The sequence below is a fragment of the Hirundo rustica genome, chromosome 4 (genome assembly GCF_015227805.2).
Source record: "Hirundo rustica isolate bHirRus1 chromosome 4, bHirRus1.pri.v3, whole genome shotgun sequence".
Classification (NCBI taxonomy): domain Eukaryota; kingdom Metazoa; phylum Chordata; class Aves; order Passeriformes; family Hirundinidae; genus Hirundo; species Hirundo rustica.
In genome coordinates, this window is record NC_053453.1 from 778,726 (window position 1) to 802,829 (window position 24,104).

The 24,104-nt window shown below is 52.8% G+C and overlaps 2 protein-coding genes across 2 annotated transcripts; both read right to left on the bottom strand.

Moving 5' to 3' along the window:
• Nucleotides 1-1,846: 1,846 nt before the first annotated feature.
• Nucleotides 1,847-7,273, bottom strand: LOC120751837 (uncharacterized). Its single transcript, XM_040062277.1, has 20 exons — nucleotides 7,143-7,273; nucleotides 6,716-6,862; nucleotides 6,519-6,640; nucleotides 6,300-6,408; nucleotides 6,119-6,235; nucleotides 5,910-5,977; nucleotides 5,719-5,832; nucleotides 5,410-5,595; nucleotides 5,217-5,319; nucleotides 4,989-5,130; nucleotides 4,728-4,911; nucleotides 4,522-4,621; nucleotides 4,319-4,437; nucleotides 4,142-4,179; nucleotides 3,861-3,973; nucleotides 3,628-3,776; nucleotides 3,424-3,518; nucleotides 3,098-3,176; nucleotides 2,726-2,834; nucleotides 1,847-2,397 (listed from the first exon to the last, which is right to left on the bottom strand). Exons 1-20 carry the CDS (start codon nucleotides 7,195-7,197, stop codon nucleotides 2,324-2,326), a joined length of 2,223 nt encoding a protein of 740 aa, XP_039918211.1. The 5' UTR covers nucleotides 7,198-7,273; the 3' UTR covers nucleotides 1,847-2,323.
• A 3,561-nt stretch (nucleotides 7,274-10,834) lies between these two features.
• On the bottom strand, nucleotides 10,835-22,605 carry TMEM209 (transmembrane protein 209). The gene is made up of 15 exons (XM_040063408.2): nucleotides 22,497-22,605; nucleotides 21,641-21,780; nucleotides 21,477-21,535; nucleotides 20,726-20,857; nucleotides 19,996-20,234; nucleotides 19,683-19,887; nucleotides 18,414-18,589; nucleotides 18,134-18,205; nucleotides 17,602-17,698; nucleotides 14,321-14,446; nucleotides 13,604-13,701; nucleotides 12,612-12,726; nucleotides 12,424-12,521; nucleotides 12,103-12,176; nucleotides 10,835-11,971 (listed from the first exon to the last, which is right to left on the bottom strand). Exons 2-15 carry the CDS (start codon nucleotides 21,775-21,777, stop codon nucleotides 11,917-11,919), a joined length of 1,683 nt encoding a protein of 560 aa, XP_039919342.1. The 5' UTR covers nucleotides 21,778-21,780; nucleotides 22,497-22,605; the 3' UTR covers nucleotides 10,835-11,916.
• Between the last annotated feature and the right edge of the window lie 1,499 nt (nucleotides 22,606-24,104).

Here is a 24,104-nt window from a genome sequence, read left to right on the forward strand (position 1 = left end):
GGAAAAGATAATTCTGGGAAGTATTGGGAAAAAAAAACCTCCGGTGAACAACACGGACATCACAGCCAGGAGAGGGAATTAATTCCTGCTTGGCCACCCAGATTTCCTGCTAGAACAGCACAACCCACCTGGATGATCCAGGGAAGCCAGGAGGTGGAAATGTTCAGCGAAGTGCATCCAGGACAGGCTGGGGAGCAGCTGTGGGAAGAGACCTGGGGGTCCTGGGTGGTGGGAAGGCAGCAGTGCCCTGGAGCCAGGAGGGACATCTCTGTCCTGGGGACATCAGGGACAGCCAGCAGCAAGGGAGGGCATTGTCCTGCTCTGCCCAGGCTCCCCAGGGAACAGGCACAGCTCCAATGTCGCTAGAGGACACGAATGGATACAGAATCTGGCTCCAAGAACGCTGAAGGAAAGAAGAGTTTGTTGTTCACCAAGACCTCGCTTACACGGATCCTGAACAAGGGGTTGGAGAACAAGGTTACCACTCTCCATCCCACTGGCCAGGTTGGAAGTCAGTCAGTGTTCCTCAGCAGAAAGGAATGTAGAAAACACTGATTGTTTACAGTACAAACGTAGGAATCTCAGCTACAGGACTGTAAACATCACAAAAAGCTCCCATAATACGGCAACGCTCCAAGGCTGCTGCTGCTCCCGGAGCGTTTGGACGACGCTCTCAGAGCCGGGGTGGGATTGTTGGGGTGTCCTGAGCAGGGCCAGCAGTTGGATTGGATCCCTGCAGATCACCTCCAGGCCACAGGAGCTGGGAAAGCATCACCGAGAAAACCTCAAAGGTCCAAGGACTTCCCCTTTTGCTGATAAAAGCTATGCAAGCTTCACCCAGTGATGGATTTCCAGGGCTCTTTCCCATTCCATAACCTCCACTGGCTGCTGCATGAGGGACACAGGGTCCCTTGGGAGCTGCTCTTCCTGTAAAAATTGCTTTGTTTAAGCACTGAGCTCACAGCTCCTGCTGAGGGGGGCTTGAACTGCTTGTGGGGCAAAGCTTTAATTCTAATTCCCTGAGGGAGAGGGAAAGGATCCAGCACCTGCAGCAACTGCTGGATGAGAGCATCCACAGTGCTGCCTGGGATGGGGACAGGCTGTAAGGAGACAGGGAAATCCAGCTCAGAACAGAGTCCCCGAGCATCCCTCACCCCAGGAGAGGCGTTTTGTTTAACCTCAGTAAGATGATGGCACTGAGCTCCGACAGCTTCTGCTCTCCCCTCCCTTTTCCCTCCCTCCCTGTCCTCACCGGGCAATGCTCCCAAACGGCCCAGGCTGAGGACAGCGGGATCGTCTGTGCTGATGCCTCACTGGGGACACAAAAAAGGCTTCATAAAGCAGCTTCATTAATCCCTAACGAGCTGCTGCCTTCATTAATCCCAGGCTGCTTCCTGCCTTGCTCAGGGCTGCCCATCCTTTCAGACTCCCAGGTTCTGATGGAGCAGGAGAGGGGGAAGAGGCACCAGAGCCTCCTTGCCTGTGTTAATGGGTCTGTCAGGGTTTTGCTTTTGGGCTTTTTTTGTTTTTAAAGATAAGAAATCCATCCGAGCCCCAACTCTGTCCTCTCACCACATCCACCAGCGTTTCCCTGCGTGGGGGGAGATGTCTCCAGCCTGTCCCACCCTATGGACAACACCAGGAGCATCCCTGACCCTTCCCTCAGGAGTCTGGTGCAGACCCCAAAGCCAGGAGGACTGAGGACAGTCAGACAGGACCAGGCTGGAAAGGAGCTGGAATTTTGGGAGGCTCACAAGCTGGAGGCCCCCGTGACAGAGGACAGGGAATGGTGGCCACAGCGGGGCCCAGGCCGGCGCCTGAGGCTCATTCAAAAGGAGAAACAAACTTGTTCCTGATTCGTACAAAACTGCTTTAATGACAAAACACCTGAAAATACCTTTGGGTGCAATTTCTGGTGCCTTCAAACATCCCGTGTGCAATTCCCAGGCCCGGGAGGATGAGGGACTTGTCAGGCACCTCCTCAGTGCAGCACAATCCCCAGGGAGGGCTCTGACCTCGAGACACGCAGAAATCCCCTTCCACACCCTCCACTAAGGACGGTTTTCCTTCCAGAGTGAGGGCTGGAGATTCCTCCGTGACGTGCTCTGGCTTTGAGGCTCCTCATTTTTCGGGAGCGATTCTGTTGCCACCACCCTTCCCATCCCTGAAGCCCCACAGGGGGGGAACCCAGCAGCAGCAGCAGGAGCTTCAGGAAACGGCGCTTCCAGACCGGAGCCAGCCCGGCCGAGTCCCTGAGACACCGGAAAAGGTCTTGACGGGCGCTGATCCCAACGAGGGGGTTGGAGAAAGGAGAATCCCAACCTCAGCAGCCGCTGGGCGAGGGGGCGAAGAAATACACAGCCAGGAGGATGAAGTAAACCATCACCAGCACCGTGCCTGGGGCGGACAGAGAGGGGTGGAGGGAGTTACTCCCTGGAGCAAGGAGGGACACGGGTTTTAAAACTTGGTGTGGGCTGGATTCTCCACGAAATGTCCGTTAAAAGGGAGTTTAAAACATTTTAAAGGGGGAAATGGGAGCGATCCCCCTTGGAGCTGCTGCGTGGGGACAGCTCCAAGGTGGTCAACCAAGACCCCAGGAGCGCTCAGGTCGCCACGGGCTGAGAGCCCCACCAAGCAGGTGACCCCAGGGTTGGAGCCCGAGCCCCCATCCCAGGGGATATGGGGGTACTCCAGATCCCAGAGCAGCCCCGTGGGAGGCGGTCACCTTGGAAATAGTCACATTTGCCATCCATGAAGATGTAGTTCATGAGCACCACGCTGAACATGCTGGCGTAGACGTGGAGGTCGCTGAAGACGAGCGTGAAGTTGGTCGGCTGCGAGGAAGAGGATTTGGGGTTTACGGCCAACCCTGGCCCTGAACTCTGCCTGGAGACCTGTGTGCCACCCCTTCAATCCCCTCTGCCACACGTGCCCAAGCTGGGGACAGCACCAGGAGATGCCTCACCCCACTTCCCTGCCCTGAGCAGAGGGGAGACACTGGGAAGGGCGGCTGTGTCCTTTCCACGTCCCACGGACACCGTGTCCCCTCCAGCCCTGCTGCAGGAGGTCCCCCCAGGGCTCTCCTGGGCCTACTCACGTAGAAGATGGTGAAGAGCACCAGGATGGGGATCTGGAGCATGCAGACCTGCACCGCAATGCAGTTCCCGATCTCGATGCTGGGGAGGAAGGACAACTTAAGGGCTGGCAGGCACCGGGACCCTGTGTGAGAAAATCCCAAACCGCAGAGCCCAGCCCAGTTCTGACAGCATTTTTTTGGGGGTGGTTAAGTCTCCTTGAGGACAAGGTGACACAGAACCTGACCCACCAGTGGCTGGGCAGCCCATTGTGGGCACCGAGGCACGGTGATGGGACTGGGACAGCGCACAGAAACCACCCCAAAACTCATCCTTGGAGCCATCTCACCTCAAGCTCAGGTTGTTCTGCAGGGCGAACTGGATGCCGTTGACAATCTCCGGCAGCTCGGGCACCATTGCCAGCACGGTGACACCGATGAAATACTGCAGGGAAGAGGTGACATCAGCCTGGGCCGCTTTTGGACCTCCAGGACGGGTGGCCCATCCCTGGGGGACACATCTTGGTCCTGAGGGACACCCAGACCCAGCTCACCTGTGAGATGGTGGAGTTGGTGAGGATGGGGCTGATGTGCTCCGTGGCCAGGTCGGCGCAGGCCGACATGCAGAGCGTGGAGAGCAGGAGGATGACCAGGGCCCGCCAGCGGGACCAGTGGACCACGGCGCTGTGGTGGTGGCCGGGCACTGGGGAGAGAGCGGAGACGCGTGGGACGCTCCGGAGCGGCGGCGAGAGCCGGCCCTGCAGCCGGGACAGCCGCGGACACTCACTGTGACAGTCGCTGACGTGGATGTCGTAGATGTGCGTGTGCGTTTTGAGGGTGAAGAAGAGCCCGATGAGGTAGGCAGCAGGGAGCAGGATGGACACCGTGTACACCAGGGGTCTGTGGGACACAGGTGACGCCGTCAGCGCCGCCAGGGTCTGGCATGGAGACCCCAGGGGACAGAGGAAACGGGGTGATGGATCACTGGGGTGCAGGGAACACCACCAAAGCCAGGAGGTGCCACCCCAGTGTGGGGACAGCCCTGTCCCCACGGCGGCGGACACTCACTGCACGTGGCTGTAGTAGAGGGTGCCGTTGTTGTCCATCTGCAGAGAGAGCACCTGTCAGTAGGGGTACGGGGGACAAGGGACAGCCCTGCTGCCACCACCCAACACGAGAGCCAGGGGGGCTCGGAGCACCCCCGACCCCAAATTCCCCCTGCTGGGGGCCCAGGTCCCCACTCACCAGGTCAAAGTGACAGTTGTGGCAGAGGTAGTGGCCCAGCGGGTTCTGGGTGACGTTGTGACACTCGCCGCAGACCAGCTTCCCGTAGACCTTGGAGAAGAGCGTTGGGGCAAAGACACCTGCGGGGACAGCACACGGAGCGGGGACAGCGCGCACGGAGCGGGGACCCCCCAAACCCGGGGACACCGCCGTCCCCAACTCACCTCCCACAGAGAGGAAGAGCAGGGCCGAGCTGACGCCCGCGGAGCGGCTGTTGAACCGCTGCTCCTGGTGCCGGATGCCCCCGATCACCATGCACAGACCCTTGGGGACGGAGAAAAAACCCCACCAAAAGAAAAAAAACGCAAACCCAAATCCATCAGTGCTTTGCTCACAGCACCCTCCCGGCTCTCGCCGCCGCCCGTCTCACCGGCACGAAGAGGACACAGCCCACCAGCGTCCCCGTCAACGCCGACTTGACCACCTCGGCGTAGCAGCGGTTGCCCTCACGCGAGCCCTTGATGAGGGCGGTGATGTAGAAGGTGAGCTCGGTGATGGAGCCGAACGTGGCGTTCACCACCGCCCCCACCGCAAAGTTGCTCTGGGCCGAGATGCTGGAGAGGAGGAGAAGGGCGTCAGCGGGGCCGCGGCGTCCCCGCTCCGCCCCCGAGCGTCGCCCGTCGCCGCTGACCTGGCGATGGCCATGCCGATGTAGTAGGAGAGCGGCATGATGGAGAGCAGGGCCAGGGTGAACTTGACGGCAGAGCCCGTCAGGCGGTTGGGGCTGTCCACGTAGCCCAGCACCAGCGTCACCAGCACCAGCGGCAGCAGGTCTGGGCCGCCGGGTCAAGGACGCAACGGAGGGCCTGGATTTGGGGTCCCTCCCCACCCGTCCCGCTCCGGCTCCCCACAAGGATACTGACGGCAAAGACGTTGATGCCGTCCACGGCGTATTTGTAGTAGTAGGGGTTGGCGGCGCGGTAGCAGCAGAGGATCACCTCTCCCTCCAGAGGCACCTCCGTCTGCGGAGGGACCGCGAGCGTCACCCCCAGCCCAAAAACCCCGCCCGGAGCGGCGTGCCGGACCCCCTCGCCCCGCCCGGAGTCACCCACCATCCTCAGGCGCCGGACGAGCACCCGCTCGGGGGGCAGCAGCAGCACGCGGGAGGCGGCGCGGGCGCTCAGCTTGGCCGCGGGGATGAGGACGACCAGGAGCCACGCGGCGACACACACCAGCCCGTGGGCCAGCGCCAGCACCGGGTAGCCCAGGCACAGCCAGGCCGCGGTGCGGGCGCCGCGCTGTGAACGGGAGGCCGCCTTCAGGGATCTGCCCACCCCGAGGGAGGGAAGGTGCCCGCGGGCGCCTTCCCCGCCGCGCCGGGGGCTCCGGGGTGGCGTCACGGGGTGCAGCGCGGGGCTCACCCAGTATCCGGCGCACACCCGGCAGCGCGGGCGCCAGCGGAGCGGCGTGGGACCCCCGAGCAGCGCTGAGCTCTCCCCGGCGCCGGCCTCGCACGCCTGATGGGATTTGGGGACCTGGGGACAGAGGGGACGTCAGGGTGCGCGTAGGGCGCCCCAAAAACCCCGCCAGGGCATTCCCGAGGCACCCTTACCTCCACTTTCTGGATCACTTTGCCGAAGGGCCAGAGGAAATACCCGGCCAGGTGCCAGCAGAGCTGCCCTGTGGGGACACAGCCGTCGGTGTCCCTTCCAGCTACAGGGACATTGCACGGAGAAGGGACCCGGGAGACCCCACAGCGCCCATGGGCGCAGCTCTGAGCTCAGCCAGCCCTCACGTGGGGCTCCCGGATTCGGAGCTCACCGTAAGGAGCCCCCATGACGGTGACGAACATCACGGCAGCCACGAGGACGTAGAGGAGCGAGAGCCACCAGCCGAAGAGCAGCAGGTAAAGGACGTTCCCACACGTCAGCGTGGACCCTGCGGGAGGGGACATTGTCACCTGCAGCCGCCACCGCCCAGGGGCGTCCCCAAGGCCACCCACCTCCAGAGCCTCGGATGACGTTGAGGTCGGAGTAGAGCTCCTTGACAATCTCCGATCGGTCCTCCCAGGGCCGCGCCGTCACGTGGCTCTTCCACTTCTTGAAGCCAAACTGCAGAGAGAGGAGGGGTGGGGTTTTTTTTTTTTTTGGGATGAGCAAAGAGGCAGAACATTAAAACCCATCGCAGCCCTCCAGGAGCACCCACGGGTGCCCCCACGCACCTTGTAGTTGTTGGAGAGCTTGTTGGCCTCCACGGCGTTCTCGGCCGTCAGGGTGGTTTTCACCACGCAGCTCTCGCACACCTCCTCCGAGTGCTGCTGGCAGCAGGACGGGGTGGACGCGGCTGTGGGCGACGCACACGGGGTCACAGCGGCTGTGGGACCCCCCCAGGGCCCCACCCGGCCCGTCCTCAACCTACCTGGGGGGACACGGGGACGGTGCAGGTGACAGCCCAGGTCCCCCAGGTCGCCCTGCGCGTTGTTGATGGCAGCGCAGTGCCGCTCGCACAGGGAGCCCCGGCGGGCGCCGTCGCTGTCACCGCAGGAATCCGGGACCTTGGGGACATCTGCGAGAGCCGCCGAAGTCACCCCGGGGCCACATCCCCCGGACCCCGCCCGGGCTCTGCCGCGCTGGGGCCTCGCCTTGGTCCCCAAACCCCGCGGGGAGGACGCAGCGCTGCCGGGGTGGCACCCAGGGGATGCTCAAGATGCGGGGACCCCACCAATGCCCGCTGCACGGCAGGAAAACCCCGCTCGGTGCCCGCTGCGCGGCTCGGGAGGTGACCCAGGGATGGGGACACCCCCGGCGGTGCCCGCCCGGCCCCGGTGACCCCTCCCCGAGCTCACCGGGCGTGTCCTGCCCGCAGCAGCGGCGGCGGCCGGGCTCGCTGTCGGTGGCCATGGCGAGAGCAGCGGGGCCGGGCGCGGTGATCCCGGTCCGGTCCGGTCCGGTCCGGCCCGCCGGAATTTAACGGGCGGGGCCGGACATGCGCGCCCCCGGGAGCCGCCCCCATCCCGCCCCCGCCGCCGGTGGGATGCACCTGGGGACGGTGCGGGGGGATAGGGGTGCGGGAATAGGGGTGCGGGGATAGGGGTGCGGGGATGGGGGTGCGCCGTGTGCGGGGTGCGCGGGTGTGAGGATGCTGAGATTGGGGGGTGCGGGGACCGCGGTGCGGGGCGTTTTGGGGTGCAGAAAGAGCGGGGCGCAAAGAGAGCGGGGTGCAGAAAGAGCGGGGTGCGTGGTTTATGTGCAGAGGGAGAGCGGGGTGCGCGGTGTTTTGGGGTGCAGAGAGAGAGGGGTGCGCGGTGTTTTAGGGTGCAGAGAGAGCAGGGTGCAGAAAGTGGGGTGCAGAGAGAGCGGGGTGCGCGATGTTTTAGAGTGCAGAACGAACGGGGTGAGCGGTGTTTTGGGGTGCAGAACGAGCGGGGTGCGCGGTGTTTTGGGGTGCAGAACGAGCGGGGTGCGCGGTGTTTTGGGGTGCAGAGAGGGCGAAGTGCGCGGTGTTTTAGAATGCAGAACGAACGGGGTGAGCGGTGTTTTGGGGTGCAGAGAGAGCGGGGTGCGCGGTGTTTTGGGGTGCAGAGAGAGCAGGGTGCAGAAAGTGGGGTGCAGAGAGAGCGGGGTGCGTGGACTTTTGGGGTGCAGAGAGAGCGGGGTGCGTGATGTTTTGGGGATACACAGGTGAGAGGGTGCCCGGGGACCAGGGGGCACGGGGATATGGGGTGTACACAGGAATAGGGATGAACAAGATGTGGGGTGCCCGTGTTATCGGGGTGCACGGGAATTGGGGTGCAGAGTTAGGGCCTGCAGGAACAGGGGTGTGCGATATATCGGGGTACACGGGCAGCGGGGGGTGTGGATTGTTGGGGTGCACGGGGAGCAGAACGTGAGCAGGAAGGGGGTGCACGATGGGGTGTGGAGTGTTGGGGTGCACAGTGAGCAGGGTCTGCGGTGCAGAACGTGAGCAGGAAGGGGGTGCACGATGGGGTGTGGAGTGTTGGGGTGCACAGTGTTGGGGTGCATGGGGAGCAGAACGTGAGCAGAAATGGGGTGCACGATGAACTGGGGTGCACACGGGCACCGGGACTGGGGCACATGGGAACCTGGGGTGTGTCCTGGCAGTGGGGTGCAGAGCGCATCGGGTGTGGGATGTATTGGGGTGCACAGGGACTGACTGGGGTGTGGGATGTATTGGGGTGCACAGAGAGTGGGGTGTGGGATGTATTGGGGTGCACAGAGAGTGGGGTGTGATATATTGGGGTACACAGGGACTGGGATGTGTGAGGTGTTGGGGTGTGTGAGTTATCGGGGTGTGGGATGCATTGGGGTGCACGGAGTGGGTATTGGGGTGCACAGGGACTGACTGGGGGGTGGGATGTATTGGGGTGCACAGAGAGTGGGGTGTGTGATGTATTGGGGTGCACAGGGACTGAGTGGGCTGTGGGATGCATTGGGGTGCACGGAGTGGGTATTGGGGTGCACAGGGACTGACTGGGGGGTGTGATGTATTGGGGTGCACAGGGAGCAGAGAGTGCCGGGTGTTGGGGTGCACAGGGACTGGGATGTGTGAGGTATCGGGGTGCGTGATGCATTGGGGTGCACAAAGTCTGGGATGTGTGATCTGTTGGGGTACAGAGGGACTGGGGTGTGATCTCTTGGGGTGTGTGATGATTTGGGGTGTGATCTATTGGGGTACAGAGGGACCGGGGTGTGATCTGTTAGGGTGTGATGATTTGGGGTATGTGATGATTTGGGGTGCGTGATTTAGGATGTGTAATCAGTTGGGGGGTGTGATCTATTGGGGTACAGAGTGACTGGGGTGTGATCTATTGGGGTACAGAGTGACTGGGGTGTGATCTGTTGGTGTGTGATTTGTGTGTGATCTATTGGGGTACAGAGGGGCTGGGGTGTGATCATTTGGGGGTGTGATCCTTTGGGATGTGTGATCTATTGGGGTGTGTGATCTGTTGGGGTGTGTGATCTGTTGGGGTGTGTGATCAATTGGGGTGTGTGATCAATTGGGGTGCGATGATTTGCGATGTGTGATCTACTGGGGTGTGATTTGGGGTGTGTGATCTATTGGGGTACAGAGTGCCCGGGGTGTGATCTATTGGGGTGTATGATTTAGGGTGTGTGATCTGTTGGTGTGTGATGATTTGGGGTGTGTGATCTGTTGGGGTGTGATGATTTAGGGTGTGTGATCAATTGGGGTGTGATAATTTGGGGTGTGTGATCTATTGGGGTACAGAGTGACCGGGGTGTGATCTATTGGGGTGTGTGATTTAGGGTGTGTGGTCTGTTGGGGTGTGATGATTTGGGGTGTGTGATCAATTGGGGTGTGATGATTTGGGGTGTGTGACTTAGGATGTGTGATCTCTTGGGGTGATGATTTGGGGTGTGATAATTTGGGGTGTGATGATTTGGGGTGTATGATCTATTGGGGTGCGATGATTTGGGATGTGTGATCTCTTGGGGTGATGATTTGGGGTGCGATGATTTGCGATGTGTGATCTCTTGGAGTGATGATTTGGGGTGGGTGATGATTTGGGGTGTGATGATTTGGGGTGGGTGATCTCTTGGGGTGCGATGATTTGGGATGTGTGATCTCTTGGGGTGATGATTTGGGGTGTGATGATTTGGGGTGTGTGATCTCTTGGGGTGATGATTTGGGGTGTGATGATTTGGGGTGTGTGATCTATTGGGGTGTGATGATTTGCGATGTGTGATCTCTTGGGGTGATGATTTGGGGTGTGATGATTTGGGGTGTGATGATTTGGGATGTGTGATCTCTTGGGGTGATGATTTGGGGTGTATGATCTATTGGGGCGCGATGATTTGGGATGTGTGATCTCTTGGGGTGATGATTTGGGGTGTGTGATCTCTTGGGGTGATGATTTGGGGTGTATGATCTATTGGGGCGCGATGATTTGGGATGTGTGATCTCTTGGGGTGATGATTTGGGGTGTGTGATCTATTGGGGTGATGATTTGGGGTGTGATGATTTGGGGTGTGTGATCAATTGGGGTGCGATGATTTGCGATGTGTGATCTATGGGGGTGTGATTTGGGGTGTGATGATTTGGGGTGTGATGATTTGGGGTGTGATGATTTGGGGTGTATGATCTCTTGGGGTGATGATTTGGGGTGTGATGATTTGGGGCGTGATGATTTGGGGTCTATGATCTCTTGGGGTGATGATTTGCGATGTGTGATCTCTTGGGGTGTGTGACGATTTGGGGTGCACCAGGCTCCACATCTGGGGGCCGTGTGGGAAGAGGCTGTGCAGGACCCTGGAAGCACAGAGCGACGCGGGGTTCTGGGGACCCCAAAAACCTGCAGGGGCACCCAAGGGTGGGGCACCCTGTGGGACGGGCTCTTCCTGAGGATCCCACTTTCTGGTGAAAGAAGAGATTTCAGCTCCTGGGGCTGTGCTGTCCTTGAAGGGCGAGTTTTGGGGTAAATCTGGGGTTTGAAAATTCCTCTTTGGCACACACGGCTGGATGTGGTGGCGCTGAGCGCAAGAAGAACCCCAAAAAGCGTTTGGTAAAACCAATTTAATGCAGGAACCAAATGAGCCGTTTTGTAAGCGGTTCCTTACAAACCCAGCTCCCCCCAGGGAAGAGAGAGAATCACCAAAACCAGTCAGTTCACACCAAAAAAACCCAGCAAAATTCCAAAAAATCCCTCTTTCCCTCCCCTCAGTAAAAAATACAGTACAAGGATTCCGTGAGTTTATGATCTAAATACGCTTCTAAAATCACAATTTACCACAAATCCCCCCGCCCCTTCAGAGAAATCTGACAAATTTTGACTGATCTGAAGCAAATCCAAGTGCTTTTTACCAAAACAAAAAGGTTCATTCCTAAAAACCTGGGCGTGTGCAGAGCCTGGTTTCCCACCAAGGTGCAGAAAGCTCCCGAACTCGGTGGGGGTCAGTGAAAAAAAGCTGAGGGAAAATGAAATTTAAAAGCAAAGGAAGGTGAGAGTCGGTGGCAGTGAAGGAACCCGGGGAGCTCAGAGCTCACGAGGGGCGAGGCCGCGCTGGTTCTGAACAAGACAACGGAAATAAAAAACGGGGAATACAAAAGTAAAGCTCTTATTTGCTGAACTCGGCAAGACAAACGTGGTTTTGTCCTTTCCTTTTCGTCTCGAGGGGTCAGAAATCACAATCAACGCCAACGATCGGGGTCAAATCGATCGGGTTTTTATCACGCGGAATAAAACGAGGCCAAACTGAATCTGGGCGTCCGCATTTGGAATTCCTCGGGTCCTGAAAGTTTTCCGAGTTGTTTTGTCCTTCCAGGCGCTGCCAGCTGTGCTCAGCCTGGGGGAGGGAGGCTGCTCCAGCTGCACCCTCGGAGGAGGTTGGGCTCAGCTTAGTCTGGGGTCAGTAAAGCTCAGTTTAAACAGGTCGAGGTGAGGGGCAGGGCAGGGAATTCCCGCCTGGAGTTCATTCCACGGGAGCGTTTCCACGGTGAAATATTCTGTGCGATGCGCCGACAAAATCCGTACGGGAATCACAGGCGCTTCCTCCCTCTGTCCACAAAGCTGGGCTTAAATCCCAGCTTTTGCAGCAATTCCGGGTTTAAGCCAGAGCTCATCCCTCTGGAGCTGTGTCCCGTTATTCCCCGAAGATCCACAGGACGTTGACTCCCGATAAACCCAGATTTACACGCCTGCAAACCCCAAAGGGACCAGAATTAGCCATCTTCATTAAGAAGCTGCTGTTAATTCGTTTTTAACGCCGTTAATTATCCCCCCACCGCGGCCTGATGCCGTTCCCACCCCGTTCCCGTGGGATACCTACCCCAGCATCCCAGATTCCTTCGTCTTGATGATGTACAGGAACATCAGCAAGGTGTGGAACATGTTGTTCCTGCCCTGGAGCGAGCCACACACAGAGACAAGGATTTAGAAACGAAAACAATTTTTAAAAAAAAAAAAATCTCAGAATTTTCCTAGTTTGGAACTTCCCCTCGGGTTTGGAGGGACATCAGGAGGTGACAGAGCACAAGGGCAGAGACCAAGCTCTGTGTAAACGGATAAAAAAAGTGTCCAGGATTTTATAAAACCCCAGCTCAGCCCTGGGAACGGTTCCTGAGCGCAGGAGGAGAGCAAACCCCGGTACCTTGGGCAAGCTGTAGACGTTGCACTCGTAGATCAGCTCGTAGTGCGGGGGGTTGATGCTGCTCTGGTAGATGCAGAAGACGTTTTCGTTTGAAGTGTCTGAATTAAAGATTAATTTTTTTAAAAAAAACCCCACCAAATTCAGAGGCGATCCCAGAGGAAAAGAGCAGCTCCAGGCCAGCCCCGTACCTGGTTTATCCGGGCTCTGGATGAAGTGTTGGGAAGTGAAGGTTTTGCCGTCGGGGTATTTGGGGTGAGGAGGGAGCCTGGAGTCCAGGTAAGTGCAGAACACGTGCATCAGGATCTGGGCAAACACAACCAAATCTCACCGGAACGGCCCCAAAACCCAGCAGCTTCCTCCCCACGAGTTAATCCCAGTCTTGGATATCCTACAATGCTGGCTTGAGCCCGGGTTTAGGAGCAGCTTCCTGCCTAAATCACCGATTTCACGTTTGGTGGGAGATCCAAAACAGCTCTGCCCACCCCAAACCCAGCAAGGAAACTTCTCCCCTTCCCTCAGGGAAATCACTGGAAAAGTCTGAGCTGGCCACAGCTCCTAGGAGGAACTCCAGAGCTGTGAAATAAATCTTAGGATGAGCCCCCAGAGGAGCAGGGGGCAGCCTGAGGTTGTTTCAGCCCTGTTCTGGAGAGTTCTCAGTATTTCACGTGGGTCACATCAGCAGATGATCTCTGAGCTGGTGCTTCCTGTGCTCCTTACGCCCAACAGCAGCTGTTGGACAGGGAAAATGGGAGATTTGCTGGGAAAAAATGCCACAAGTCTTTAAAAAAGCTGGGAGATGCACCCCGGAGCTGAGAGAATCGTATTACCCACAATGAACAAAAATGTGAAATTGGCTCTTTGGGGTGGTTTTTGCTCATGGCCTTGAAGGAATATCAAAACTTCTTTATTTAAAGCCAACACTTTTGAGCTGTCCCCGTTGATCAGGACACTCAGAGCTGCTCCACGGCCGGACAAATTCCAAACATTTAACCGCGTTCCCAACCGGAAAATCAAGTCCTATTTCCAGGCCGATTTTTCTGCTTCCAGCGGCAGAACCTCTTTAATTACGCAGCAGAAAAAGCCGCAAAGCTCCGTTTCCTCCTTTTCCCGTGTTCCCCAAACACTCCCTCGGCCGCTCCCTGTCCCGAAATCCAAGCAGCTCGAAGCCCTGGGAACTCACCGAGGAGTCGGTGGGAAGATCCGTGTCCCATTTCCGGCCCTTGAAATCCCCTCCTCCGTTCCATCGGAAGGAGCTCATGCATCCTCCCTGGGAAAGTTCTGGAACAACAACAGCAGCAGCCGTTCACCCCCTGAGGGCTGCAGGTGCTGCTGAGCAGAGGGGGTTCGCGGTGCAGAGAACGGGAAAGGGCTCAGGAGGTGGATAGAAGGAGTGAAGTTACAGGAGGGTTTTTGTTCGTGGGAAACGGTTCGATCCTGAGCGGGAAGGAGGAAATTCTGGGATGGCTTGGATTGGAGGGAAACCGAAGGGTTCTCTGGGATCCAGAGCCACCGAGCTCACTGGAGATCTGCGACGGCAGCACACAAAGCGATCGCACGGAGGCTTTGGGAAGTCAAAGAGATTTGCAGAGTTGCTCTCCGAGAGAGCCCAGCCTGCTTATTTCTTACATTTTTACACATTTGTGGCTCTGGTTGTGGGTTGGCTTCTGGGGTTACTACCTCTCGCCCCAGTGGCCAGAGCAGCTCTGTTACAATTACTTTCAGGGTAGAAATATGTAAACAAAGGACAGGGAATGAAAACAAAAGGTTTACGTTTCCCACGCGTGAGAAACCGCTCCTATTATCACACAGAAACTAAAGAAACTGACTCCATCTCATGAACAAAGCTTTAAAAAAACCTCAGAGAAAGCAGGGCGACAGCAATCGGAGCAGCACGAACCTCTGATCCTTTCCACCAGGTACTCCTGGTTCGGGGTGAGATCCAAGTACTGCACCAGAGCGTTGAGCGTGGGGATGAGCGGAGCTTTCACCAGCGCCGCCTGCTTCAGGCTGCTGATGCTGGCTTCTGCAACACAGAGAGAGCAACGGCGCCGGGATGGAAACGCCGCGCCGCAGCACGCGGCCGGCTCCCCACAGAGGAGCACAGACCGCCCCCACGTCGGCTACAGCGGGAGGGAAACGGCCTGGGAGTAAAAGCACCTGGTTTTTAAAGCACCTCGCAAGGGCAGCTTTTGGGGAAACACTCTAAGAGCGAGGCAAAAATTAAATGCAGCACAGCGAATCAGCTTCTCAGTTAATCTGAAACAACTGGAGGAGCAGCTGCTACAGAATCCCAACCTGACATGGAAAACAGAATCCCAACCTGACATGGAAAACAGAATCCGAACCTGACATGGAAAACAGAATCCCAACCTGACATGGAAAACAGAATCCCAACCTGACATGGAAAACAGAATCCCAACCTGACATGGAAAACAGAATCCCAACCTGACATGGAAAACAGAATCCCAAGTCAGTCAGGATTTTAAAAAGTTCTGACAGAATTTTAAAGACCCGGTTCTTTCAGGAAGTGGGTGATTTGTGAGACACTGAGGCTTTTGGGAGACGCTGAGAATTTACAGCTCATCTGTCCTTGAAATGCTTTCTGACCGATTAATAAACTTGATTATTAGTGATAATTTGAGCTGTAAAATTAAATTTATAGAGGGAAAAAAGAGGCATTTAAGAATTTACCCCAAGTGTCCAAGCGTTGATATTTATAGAAATACAATGGAAAACCTTCCCAGATTAAGGAAATGCAGGAGGTGGAACAAAGAGAAACACTCTAAGAGCAAGGCAAAAATTAAATGCAGCACAGCGGATCAGCTTCTCAGTTAATCTGAAACAAGTGGAGGAGCAGCTGCTACAGAATCTGAACGTGACATGGAAAACAGAATCCCAACCTGACATGGAAAACAGAATCCCAACCTGACATGGAAAACAGAATCCCAAGTCAGTCAGGATTTTAAAAAGTTCTGACAGAATTTTCAAGACCCGGTTCTTTCAGGAAGTGGGTGATTTGTGAGACACTGAGGCTTTTGGGAGACGCTGAGAATTTACAGCTCATCTGTCCTTGAAATGCTTTCTGACCGATTAATAAACTATTATTATTAATGATAATTTCAGCTGTAAAATTAAATTTATGAAGGGGAAAAAAGAGGCATTTAAGGATTTACCCCAAGTGTCCAAAAATTGATATTTATAGAAATACTATGAAAAACCTTCCCAGATTAAGGAAATGCAGGAGGTGGAACAAAGAAAAACACTCTTAAGAACAAGGCAAAAATTAAATGCAGCACAGCGAATCAGCTTCTCAGTTGATTTGAAACAACTGGAGGAGCAGCTGCTACAGAATCCGAACCTGACATGGAAAACAGAATCCCAAGTCAGTCAGGATTTTTTAAAGTTTGACAGAATTTTCAAGACCCAGTTCTTTCAGGAAGTGGATGTTTTGTGAGACACTGAGGCTTTTGGGAGACGCTGAGAATTTACAGCTCATCTGTCCTTGAAATGCTTTCTGACCGATTAATGAACTTGATTATTAGTGATAATTTGAGCTGTAAAATTAAATTTATAGAGGGAAAAAAGAGGCATTTAAGAATTTACCCCAAGTGTGCAAGCGTTGATATTTATAGAAATATTATGGAAAACCTTCCCAGCTTAAGGAAATGCAAGAGGTGGAACAAAGAGAAACACTCTAAGAACAAGGCAAAAATTAAATGCAGCACAGCGGATCAGCTTCTCAGTTGATCTGAAACAACTGGAGGAGCAGCTGCTACAGAATCTGAACGTGACATGGAAAACAGAATCCCAACCTGACATGGAAAACAGAATCCCAACCTGACATGGAAAACAGAATCCCAACCTGACATGGAAAACAGAATCCCAAGTCAGTCAGGATTTTTTAAAGTTTGACAGAATTTTAAAGACCCAGTTCTTTGAGGAAGTGGGTGATTTGTGAGACACTGAGGCTTTTGGGAGACGCTGAGAATTTACAGCTCATCTGTCCTTGAAATGCTTTCTGACCGATTAATAAACTTGATTATTAGTGATAATTTGAGCGTAAAATTAAATTTATGGGAGGAAAAAAGAGGCATTTAAGGATTTACCCCAAGTGTGCAAGCGTTGATATTTATAGAAATATTATGGAAAACCTTCCCAGATTAAGGAAATGCAAGAGGTGGAACAAAGAGAAACACTCTAAGAACAAGGCAAAAATTAAATGCAGCACAGCGGATCAGCTTCTCAGTTAATCTGAAACAAGTGGAGGAGCAGCTGCTACAGAATCTGAACGTGACATGGAAAACAGAATCCCAACCTGACATGGAAAACAGAATCCCAAGTCAGTCAGGATTTTTTAAAGTTTGACAGAATTTTAAAGACCCAGTTCTTTCAGGAAGTGGGTGATTTGTGAGACACTCAGGCTTTTGGGAGATGCTGAGAATTTACAGCTCATCTGTCCTTGAAATGCTTTCTGACCGATTAATAAACTATTATTATTAATGATAACTTGAGCTGTAAAATTAAATTTATAGAGGGACAAAAGAGGCATTTAAGGATTTACCCCAAGTGTGCAAGCGTTGATATTTATAGAAATATTATGAAAAACCTTCCCAGCTTAAGGAAATGGAGGAGGTGGAACAAAGAGAAACACTCTTAAGAGCGAGGCAAAAATTAAATGCAGCACAGCGAATCAGCTTCTCAGTTGATTTGAAACAACTGGAGGAGCAGCTGCTACAGAATCCGAACCTGACATGGAAAACAGAATCCCAACCTGACATGGAAAACAGAATCCCAAGTCAGTCAGGATTTTTTAAAGTTTGACAGAATTTTAAAGACCCAGTTCTTTCAGGAAGTGGGTGATTTGTGAGACACTGAGGCTTTTGGGAGATGCTGAGAATTTACAGCTCATCTGTCCTTGAAATGCTTTCTGACTGATTAATGAACTTGATTATTAGTGATAATTTGAGCTGTAAAATTAAATTTATGGAGGGAAAAAAGAGGCATTTAAGAATTTACCCCAAGTGTCCAAGCATTGATATTTATAGAAATATTACGGAAAACCTTCCCAGCTTAAGGAAATGCAGGAGGTGAAACAAAGACAACACCAAATGGAACAAAAAGATTTCCCAGATCGAATTTATTCCCATTCCAAGGGAGTTGCCAGGCTGCTGCTCCTACCTCCAATCTGCAGCTCCGGACAGCCCATCCTCCTCAGCTGAGTGCTCACAGATTCCATCTCTTCCACCAGCGGCACCAGGATGGTGTCATTGATCCACTGGGAAAAGGGGAAAAGGGGAAAATTCGAGCTCAGAAGCATCAGGAATGTTTAATAAACCCTACAACCATCCCCACCACAAAGCAGTTTAACAGAAACACCGAAGCCAATCAAGGAGGGAAATAATTCAGTTTAATTATTGAGCCAGGCAGTATTTAAGTGATTCTTTAACAGCTTCTGAAAAGGCAGAAAATTGAATGCACAGGAGCTGGGAAAACCCACTGGGATCAGGTTTTGCGGACAGTGAGGAGAGGGAGTTATGAACCACAGCTCTCCAAGCACGGATGGATCCAATCCCTCTCCTGTTTGTGCCAGGATATCAGGGAGACGATAAATCCGTGGGGTTTGTGTGTGACAGACCAAGCCCAACCCCTCCCACCTCAGGCATGGAGGGATTTTCCCACTCCACCTGGGATTCCTCAGAGAGGGACTCACATTCCTGAATTTCGCTGTCCAGGAATCCATGTGATCCAGGAGCTGCCGGTTCATTGTCACCCGTGCCCAAACCTGTGGAAAGGTTTATTAAATCCACAGAGAACCCAGAGTTTTTAGTTTTGTCTGTGACAATTCCTGTTGCTTGCAAAAGAAAGGAGTTGGCTGAACGCTGGAGGATTTTTTTTTCCCCCCACACTCCTGACCCGGCTCAAATCCAAACCTTTGCTCAAACTCCCGTTTCTCCCTCTTGAGCATTTTTTTTTTTTTCTGTGAATTTTACCTCCTCTGCAGCCTGTTTGGAGCTCAGATCAGCTTCATCCTTGTGTGCAGAAGGAGCCTGGGACCTGCAGGCCAGCTGATACTGGAACTTCCTCAGGATCTGCGCGTGGTCTGCCATAGAGCGGCTGTAGTTCCAAAACGTTGGGCTGCTGGAGGGAGAGCTGGAATCCGAGCTGCCTGAAAAAGGTGAATTCGTGGAAAAGTTGAATTCCATTATTGCCAAGTAATTCTGGAACAAACAGCACGGGGACAACAGGTCAGTGACTCTGCAGAAACACTGGATTCAGCCTTTTCTTGAGTGTCCCAATCCACGAGAAAAACCTACTGGGCGTGATTCATCCTCTTTATCCTTGATTATCCCAATCCAGGAGAAAAACCTACTGGATGTAATTCATGCTCTTTATCTTTATCTTGATTGTCCCAATCCAAGAGAAAAATCTACTGGACTCATCCCCTTTATCCTTATCTTGATTGTCCCAATCCAGGAGAAAAATCTACTGGGTTCAGCCCCTTTATCCTTGATTATCCCAATCAGGAGAAAAAACCTACTGGATGTAATTCATCCCCTTTATCCTTATCTTGATTGTCCCAATCCAAGAGAAAAACCTACTGGACTCATCCCCTTTATCCTTATCTTGATTGTCCCAATCCAAGAGAAAAATCTACTGGGTGCAATTCATTCTCTTTATCCTTGATTATCCCAATCCAGGAGAAAAACCTACTGGACTCATCCCCTTTATCCTCATCTTGATTGTCCCAATCCAAGAGAAAAATCTACTGGATTTAGCCCCTTTATCCTTATCTTGATTGTCCCAATCCAGGAGAAAAATCTACTGGACTCATCCCCTTTATCCTCATCTTGATTGTCCCAATCCAGGAGAAAAATCTACTGGATTTAGCCCCTTTATCCTCATCTTGATTGTCCCAGTCCAAGAGAAAAACCTACTGGACTCATCCCCTTTATCTGAAATCACCTGGACAAAACCCCCCTCTTATCAAGGTGATCTTATCTCAGTCCATTAGAGCCAACATCTGCTACAGGGATAATCCACCAGCATTCCCAGGCTTAGATCCTGTTCCAAGGAATAACTGGAGGAAAATTGCCTGAGGGAGAAACAAGGGGGCTCTTCCTCACTAGGAGCAGTCCTTTGCCAAGCTCACAGGTGATCCATGAATGGTTTTTACTGGTACTTCTCCCATCACAAAAGCTATTTTTGGATAGAACCCCCTCTTCCCTGCCAGGCTCCTCCCAGCAGCTCCCCCAGTTTACCTAACTGGACGCGGTGCTGTTTCTCCTCCTCGCTCCTCAGGAAGGTGTCCAGGGATCTGACGTCCGTTATGCAGTCGTCTTTGTAGGTGGAGTTATTGTAGCGGATGGGGGAGAAGCGGTAGTGAGCCCTCACCCCACCGCCCTCCACAGGCCCCACGCTCATGGAGTAGGGAGATCCATTGGGAGAGTGGCCGAAGCTGGAAACCTGGGTGGGGGTGGGAGGAGAAAACAACGACAATTTTAATTTTCTTTTTTTTTAAATTTTCTTTTGGTACAAAGCCCAAGGCGTGCCTGTAACCGTCGCGGCGGTTACCTTGCTGTAGCTGCTGCTGGGTGAGTAAGCGACGGAGGGGCTGTGAGAGGGGCTGGCCCCTGCCAGAGCCTGCAGCTGGGGGCTGTAGCCGCTCAGGCAGCCCCCGGAGAACTTGGGGCTGGCGCTGGGCGAGCGCGAGGGGCTGTAGCTGAGCACGCACTGGCCCTGGATGGGCGGCGACGGCGGCAGGGACAGCACCCGCTTGGCGGCCGCCTCCCGGGGAGGGGTGATTTGGACAGCTGCAAGGGAAGCACACAGGGGTTACAGGCGGGGATGAGGCGGCCTCGAGCTGGTTTTTTCGCCCTAAGCGCACGTCTGCGGTGTTTTAAGGTGGTTTTAGAGGTGGTGAAAGGGGAGCTGAAAACCTGGTCTGTCTAGAGATCAGATAAAAGTGAGACCCCTGATCCCAGCTGGGAATAAATCCTAAGGGGGGGGGGGGTGTCTTGGATAATGTTCCGTCAGCTCCTCCACCTGCCCGCTGTCCTCATCTTTACCGCGCTAATTTGTGCCCCAATTAGCTAAAACGCAATTAGCCCCACCTCAAACGGCCACAAACTAAAGCACAGCAAGAGCAACAACATCGAGCCCAACTCACGGGACAACCCCAAACACCCGGCTGAATTTACAGCTCTTGCCAGAGGAGATTAATTCAGAATAAAGAACCCAGAACTGGAAAAACAACAACAACAAAACCCCACGAGAAAGATTAAAAAGAGGGTTTATTCCCCACCTGCCTTGCGCAGCCAGCCCATGATCTGCTGGCTGGGACTGCTGACCAGGCTGGTCGGTGCTGCTGTGTAGGTGAAGTACCTCCAGAAATCAAACAGGGCATTGAGGCTGAACAGGGCCGCCAGGGCAAATTCTGCAAGGAACACACGAGCTTCTGTCACGGTTTGAGCGAAAATCACATCATTTATAAATAAATTTATAAATCACATTATAGCAAAACCAGGCTATGTCTGTTAAAAAAAGGTCATTGTTAGTGCTGCCGGTTTTGGGGAAGTACCTGAGATTTTTTCACTTTCTTAGGTAAGAACCATTGGAGGTAATTAACCTCTCTGCTGAAATTATTTTATACAGTTTAGAATTCCATTATTAAAATGGGGTTTTTATTTCCCAAGAAGGAAATCTCACGATTTTTGCTTCTTTCCAACCTGTTTGATAGAGCTGAGAGTCTCCTCCTCCGAAGCCAACTCGAATTGTTGTAAAAGACCACCCACACCCAGAGCACAACACAGCAGGAAAATAAAGCTAAGGCTCTCTAAAGCCTTAATCCACACATTAAAAAAGATTTCGTGCATTGAGTAAGTCCTTCCTGCCCTTTTATCACAGATAAAAAGCTGTTAACGCTCCTTTATCTGCCGCTAAAAAGACAGAATTCCAGCGGTTTCAAGGGAGATCGAAGAAGGCAAAGTTTTGGTTTAAAACTTAAAGAAAAAAAAAAAATCCTGAAATTTGACTTCAATGCTACAACAACTCACCAATGTACCAGAGTGGAAAGCAGCTGATGTTGTAGTATGTGCTTAGGAGCTTCCCGGTCCTGAAAAGCGAAACAAGAAGGGAGAATTTAGCAGAAATTCCATTCCTGGGAGATATTCAGGGCTCCACACAGTGGAATTTGAATCAGAAGGAACAATTAACTCACATTTCGGTGTAGATCATGCCTGCTACCGATATGTTGAGGAGTCCCCAGGCCAGCACCACCTTCCTGGTCTCAGCCTGTTTCCTCATCTTCACAGCCAGGTCGATGAGGGAAGTGTCCGGACTCTTATTCGGCGTCATTGTCTGTGAGGACGCAGGGAAAAGGCAAAACCTGTGAATTTTAACTCGGCAGGAAGATTCTCAGCCAGGTTACTGAGGAACAGTGTCCATCTTCTCCCTCGTTTTTGAATAACAATGTCCTTCAAAAGGAGGAGGGAAAGCTCCTGCCTCCTCGAGGCAAGCCCAGTGTTTTTACCCAAAATTCTCGCTTCTTTCGGTAGGTAACAGAGTACTTTCCGTGATATGAAACCCACAGATTTTATTTCCACCTTTATGGCCAGTAATAACCTACGTGAAGAAAATAACTGTCACAGGCAGGCAGCCCTCAGATCTTCGCCCAGACCTCAATTCCTTCCCCAAATTTCTCTCCCCTCCTCCAAACCTCACCTTTCCCCGACGCCAAACCTCTCCTCTCCCTTACCGCAAGCCTCTTCGGTCCTCACTACAAACCCCTCTGATCCCCCTCCCCGAATTTAACCTCTCCCGCTTCTCAAACTTCCCCTCTTTCCCCACCCCAAACCTCTGCCCCTGCCAATCCGCAAACCTCCCTTCTCCCCCTCCTCACATTTCATCTCTCCAGACCTCACCGTCCTCCTCCTCCAACCTCTCCCCAAACCTCTCCGGTTCCCCTTCTCCCCCCACAACCTCCCTCCCCAAATTTCACCGCTCCCCCTCCCCAAACCTCACCGCCCTCCTCCCAAATCTCGGCTCTCTCCCCCTCTCCGCAGATTTCCCCTCACCTCTGCCCAGATCTGTGCCGCTCTCCCCCTCAGGCCGGGCAGGTTTTTTCCCCTTTTCCCGCCGGGGCTCCCGGCTCCCCTCAGGCCGCCGCGGCCTCGCGCTTCCTGCGCCTGCGCGGGCGCTCGCGCCGCGTCACGGGCAGCGCCGGGGGGCGGGGCGAAGGGGGGCGCGCGCTCGCGGGCGGGTTTTGGCGGGAAGAGCGTGAGGGCGCCGCCATGTTGGGGGGGGCGAAGGAGCCTTCACGGGGACGCGTTTCGTTCCGTTGTGTCTTTTTTTTGTTTGTTTGTTTGTGTGAAAAACGCCAATCACTTGTTTTTAAAATTTTAAAAGTTGAATAGTAAATAAGTTGGTTATAAAAATAGAATTAGAGTAAAAAATTGAACAATTAGAGTTAGGACAATACGAGACAATAAAAAACAAAGTTACAGACGTCTGGGTGCCTCTCTGAGCAAAAAAGCTCCGAAGAAGGACCTTTGTTAACAAAGGATTATCTCTTAAAAGCAATAGCTTGTTGAATATTTATACATTTCACACATGATGCATAAATTCTATTCAAACAAAGAATTCTCTCTGGTTAGTGTCACTTTTTTCCTTTAATCTCTATGGCATCCACAAGGCCGAGCGAGGCAGGAGGAGCTGGTCTCTTCTGATAAGGAAGTAGTAAATTCTTTTTCTCTGAAAGATTTACGTTTTCCTGTGGTTGGTACCTAAAAACTACATTTTAACTACAAAACTACATTTACTATACTATTAAACTATTAATACAACATTAACAATTAATACAACATGATACATATAGTAAATATCTAGCGTAGAGCCATATAATATGCACTTTTCACAGTTTGTTTTGGGGCTTCTTTTTTTTTTACTTGTCTTTATAGTTAAATTGTTTAATTATTGTTGTTATAAATGCTTATTATGTTATCGCCTTTTCTCAAATATTACGATAAGTGCTATGTGTGTAATGTTAAAATTACTGTATGAATGTAACGGGTTTTTTTAGCAGAACTTAAAAACGATATTAAGGTAACTAGTATATAGTTGTGCTTATAATTAGGCTGTCTGCTTAGTTAAAATAACATTCCGTAAACGTGTAATAAAAACCCTACTGCTAACATGTTGTACCTGCCAGGTGTAAAAAGTGCGAACCAAAGCCCAAACTAAAAGTAATAATAAAGAAAAAGACCAAAATTAATTCTGAGTGTACAAGTGGTTGACTACATACTGAAATCCCTGCTCATCCTTCATCCTGGGCATTTCCAAGGTGGATTAGGGACAGGGAGGCAGTCCATTATTTACAGAAATAATAATTCCCTCATCAGTAATCCAAAATAGGTCGGCGTTATAGCCAATTAACTCTGATTATCCAAGAAATGAGTTGCCAGCGGAGCCCTTTGCCGTGTCAGTGAAATATTTCTCTCCAAAGGTGAAAAGTTTCTGGGTTTTTTGTTTGTTTTTTTTCCTAAAAATGACAGGAGGGGCTACAACACTGGATCTCGCTTTGCATCCTTTGAGGCACCGACAACAAAGGGTCTGGATTTTACAAAAACGGACTGACTCCACTGAAATGTAATGATTTTTGAGGCTTTTCTAGTTGTTGCTGGGGG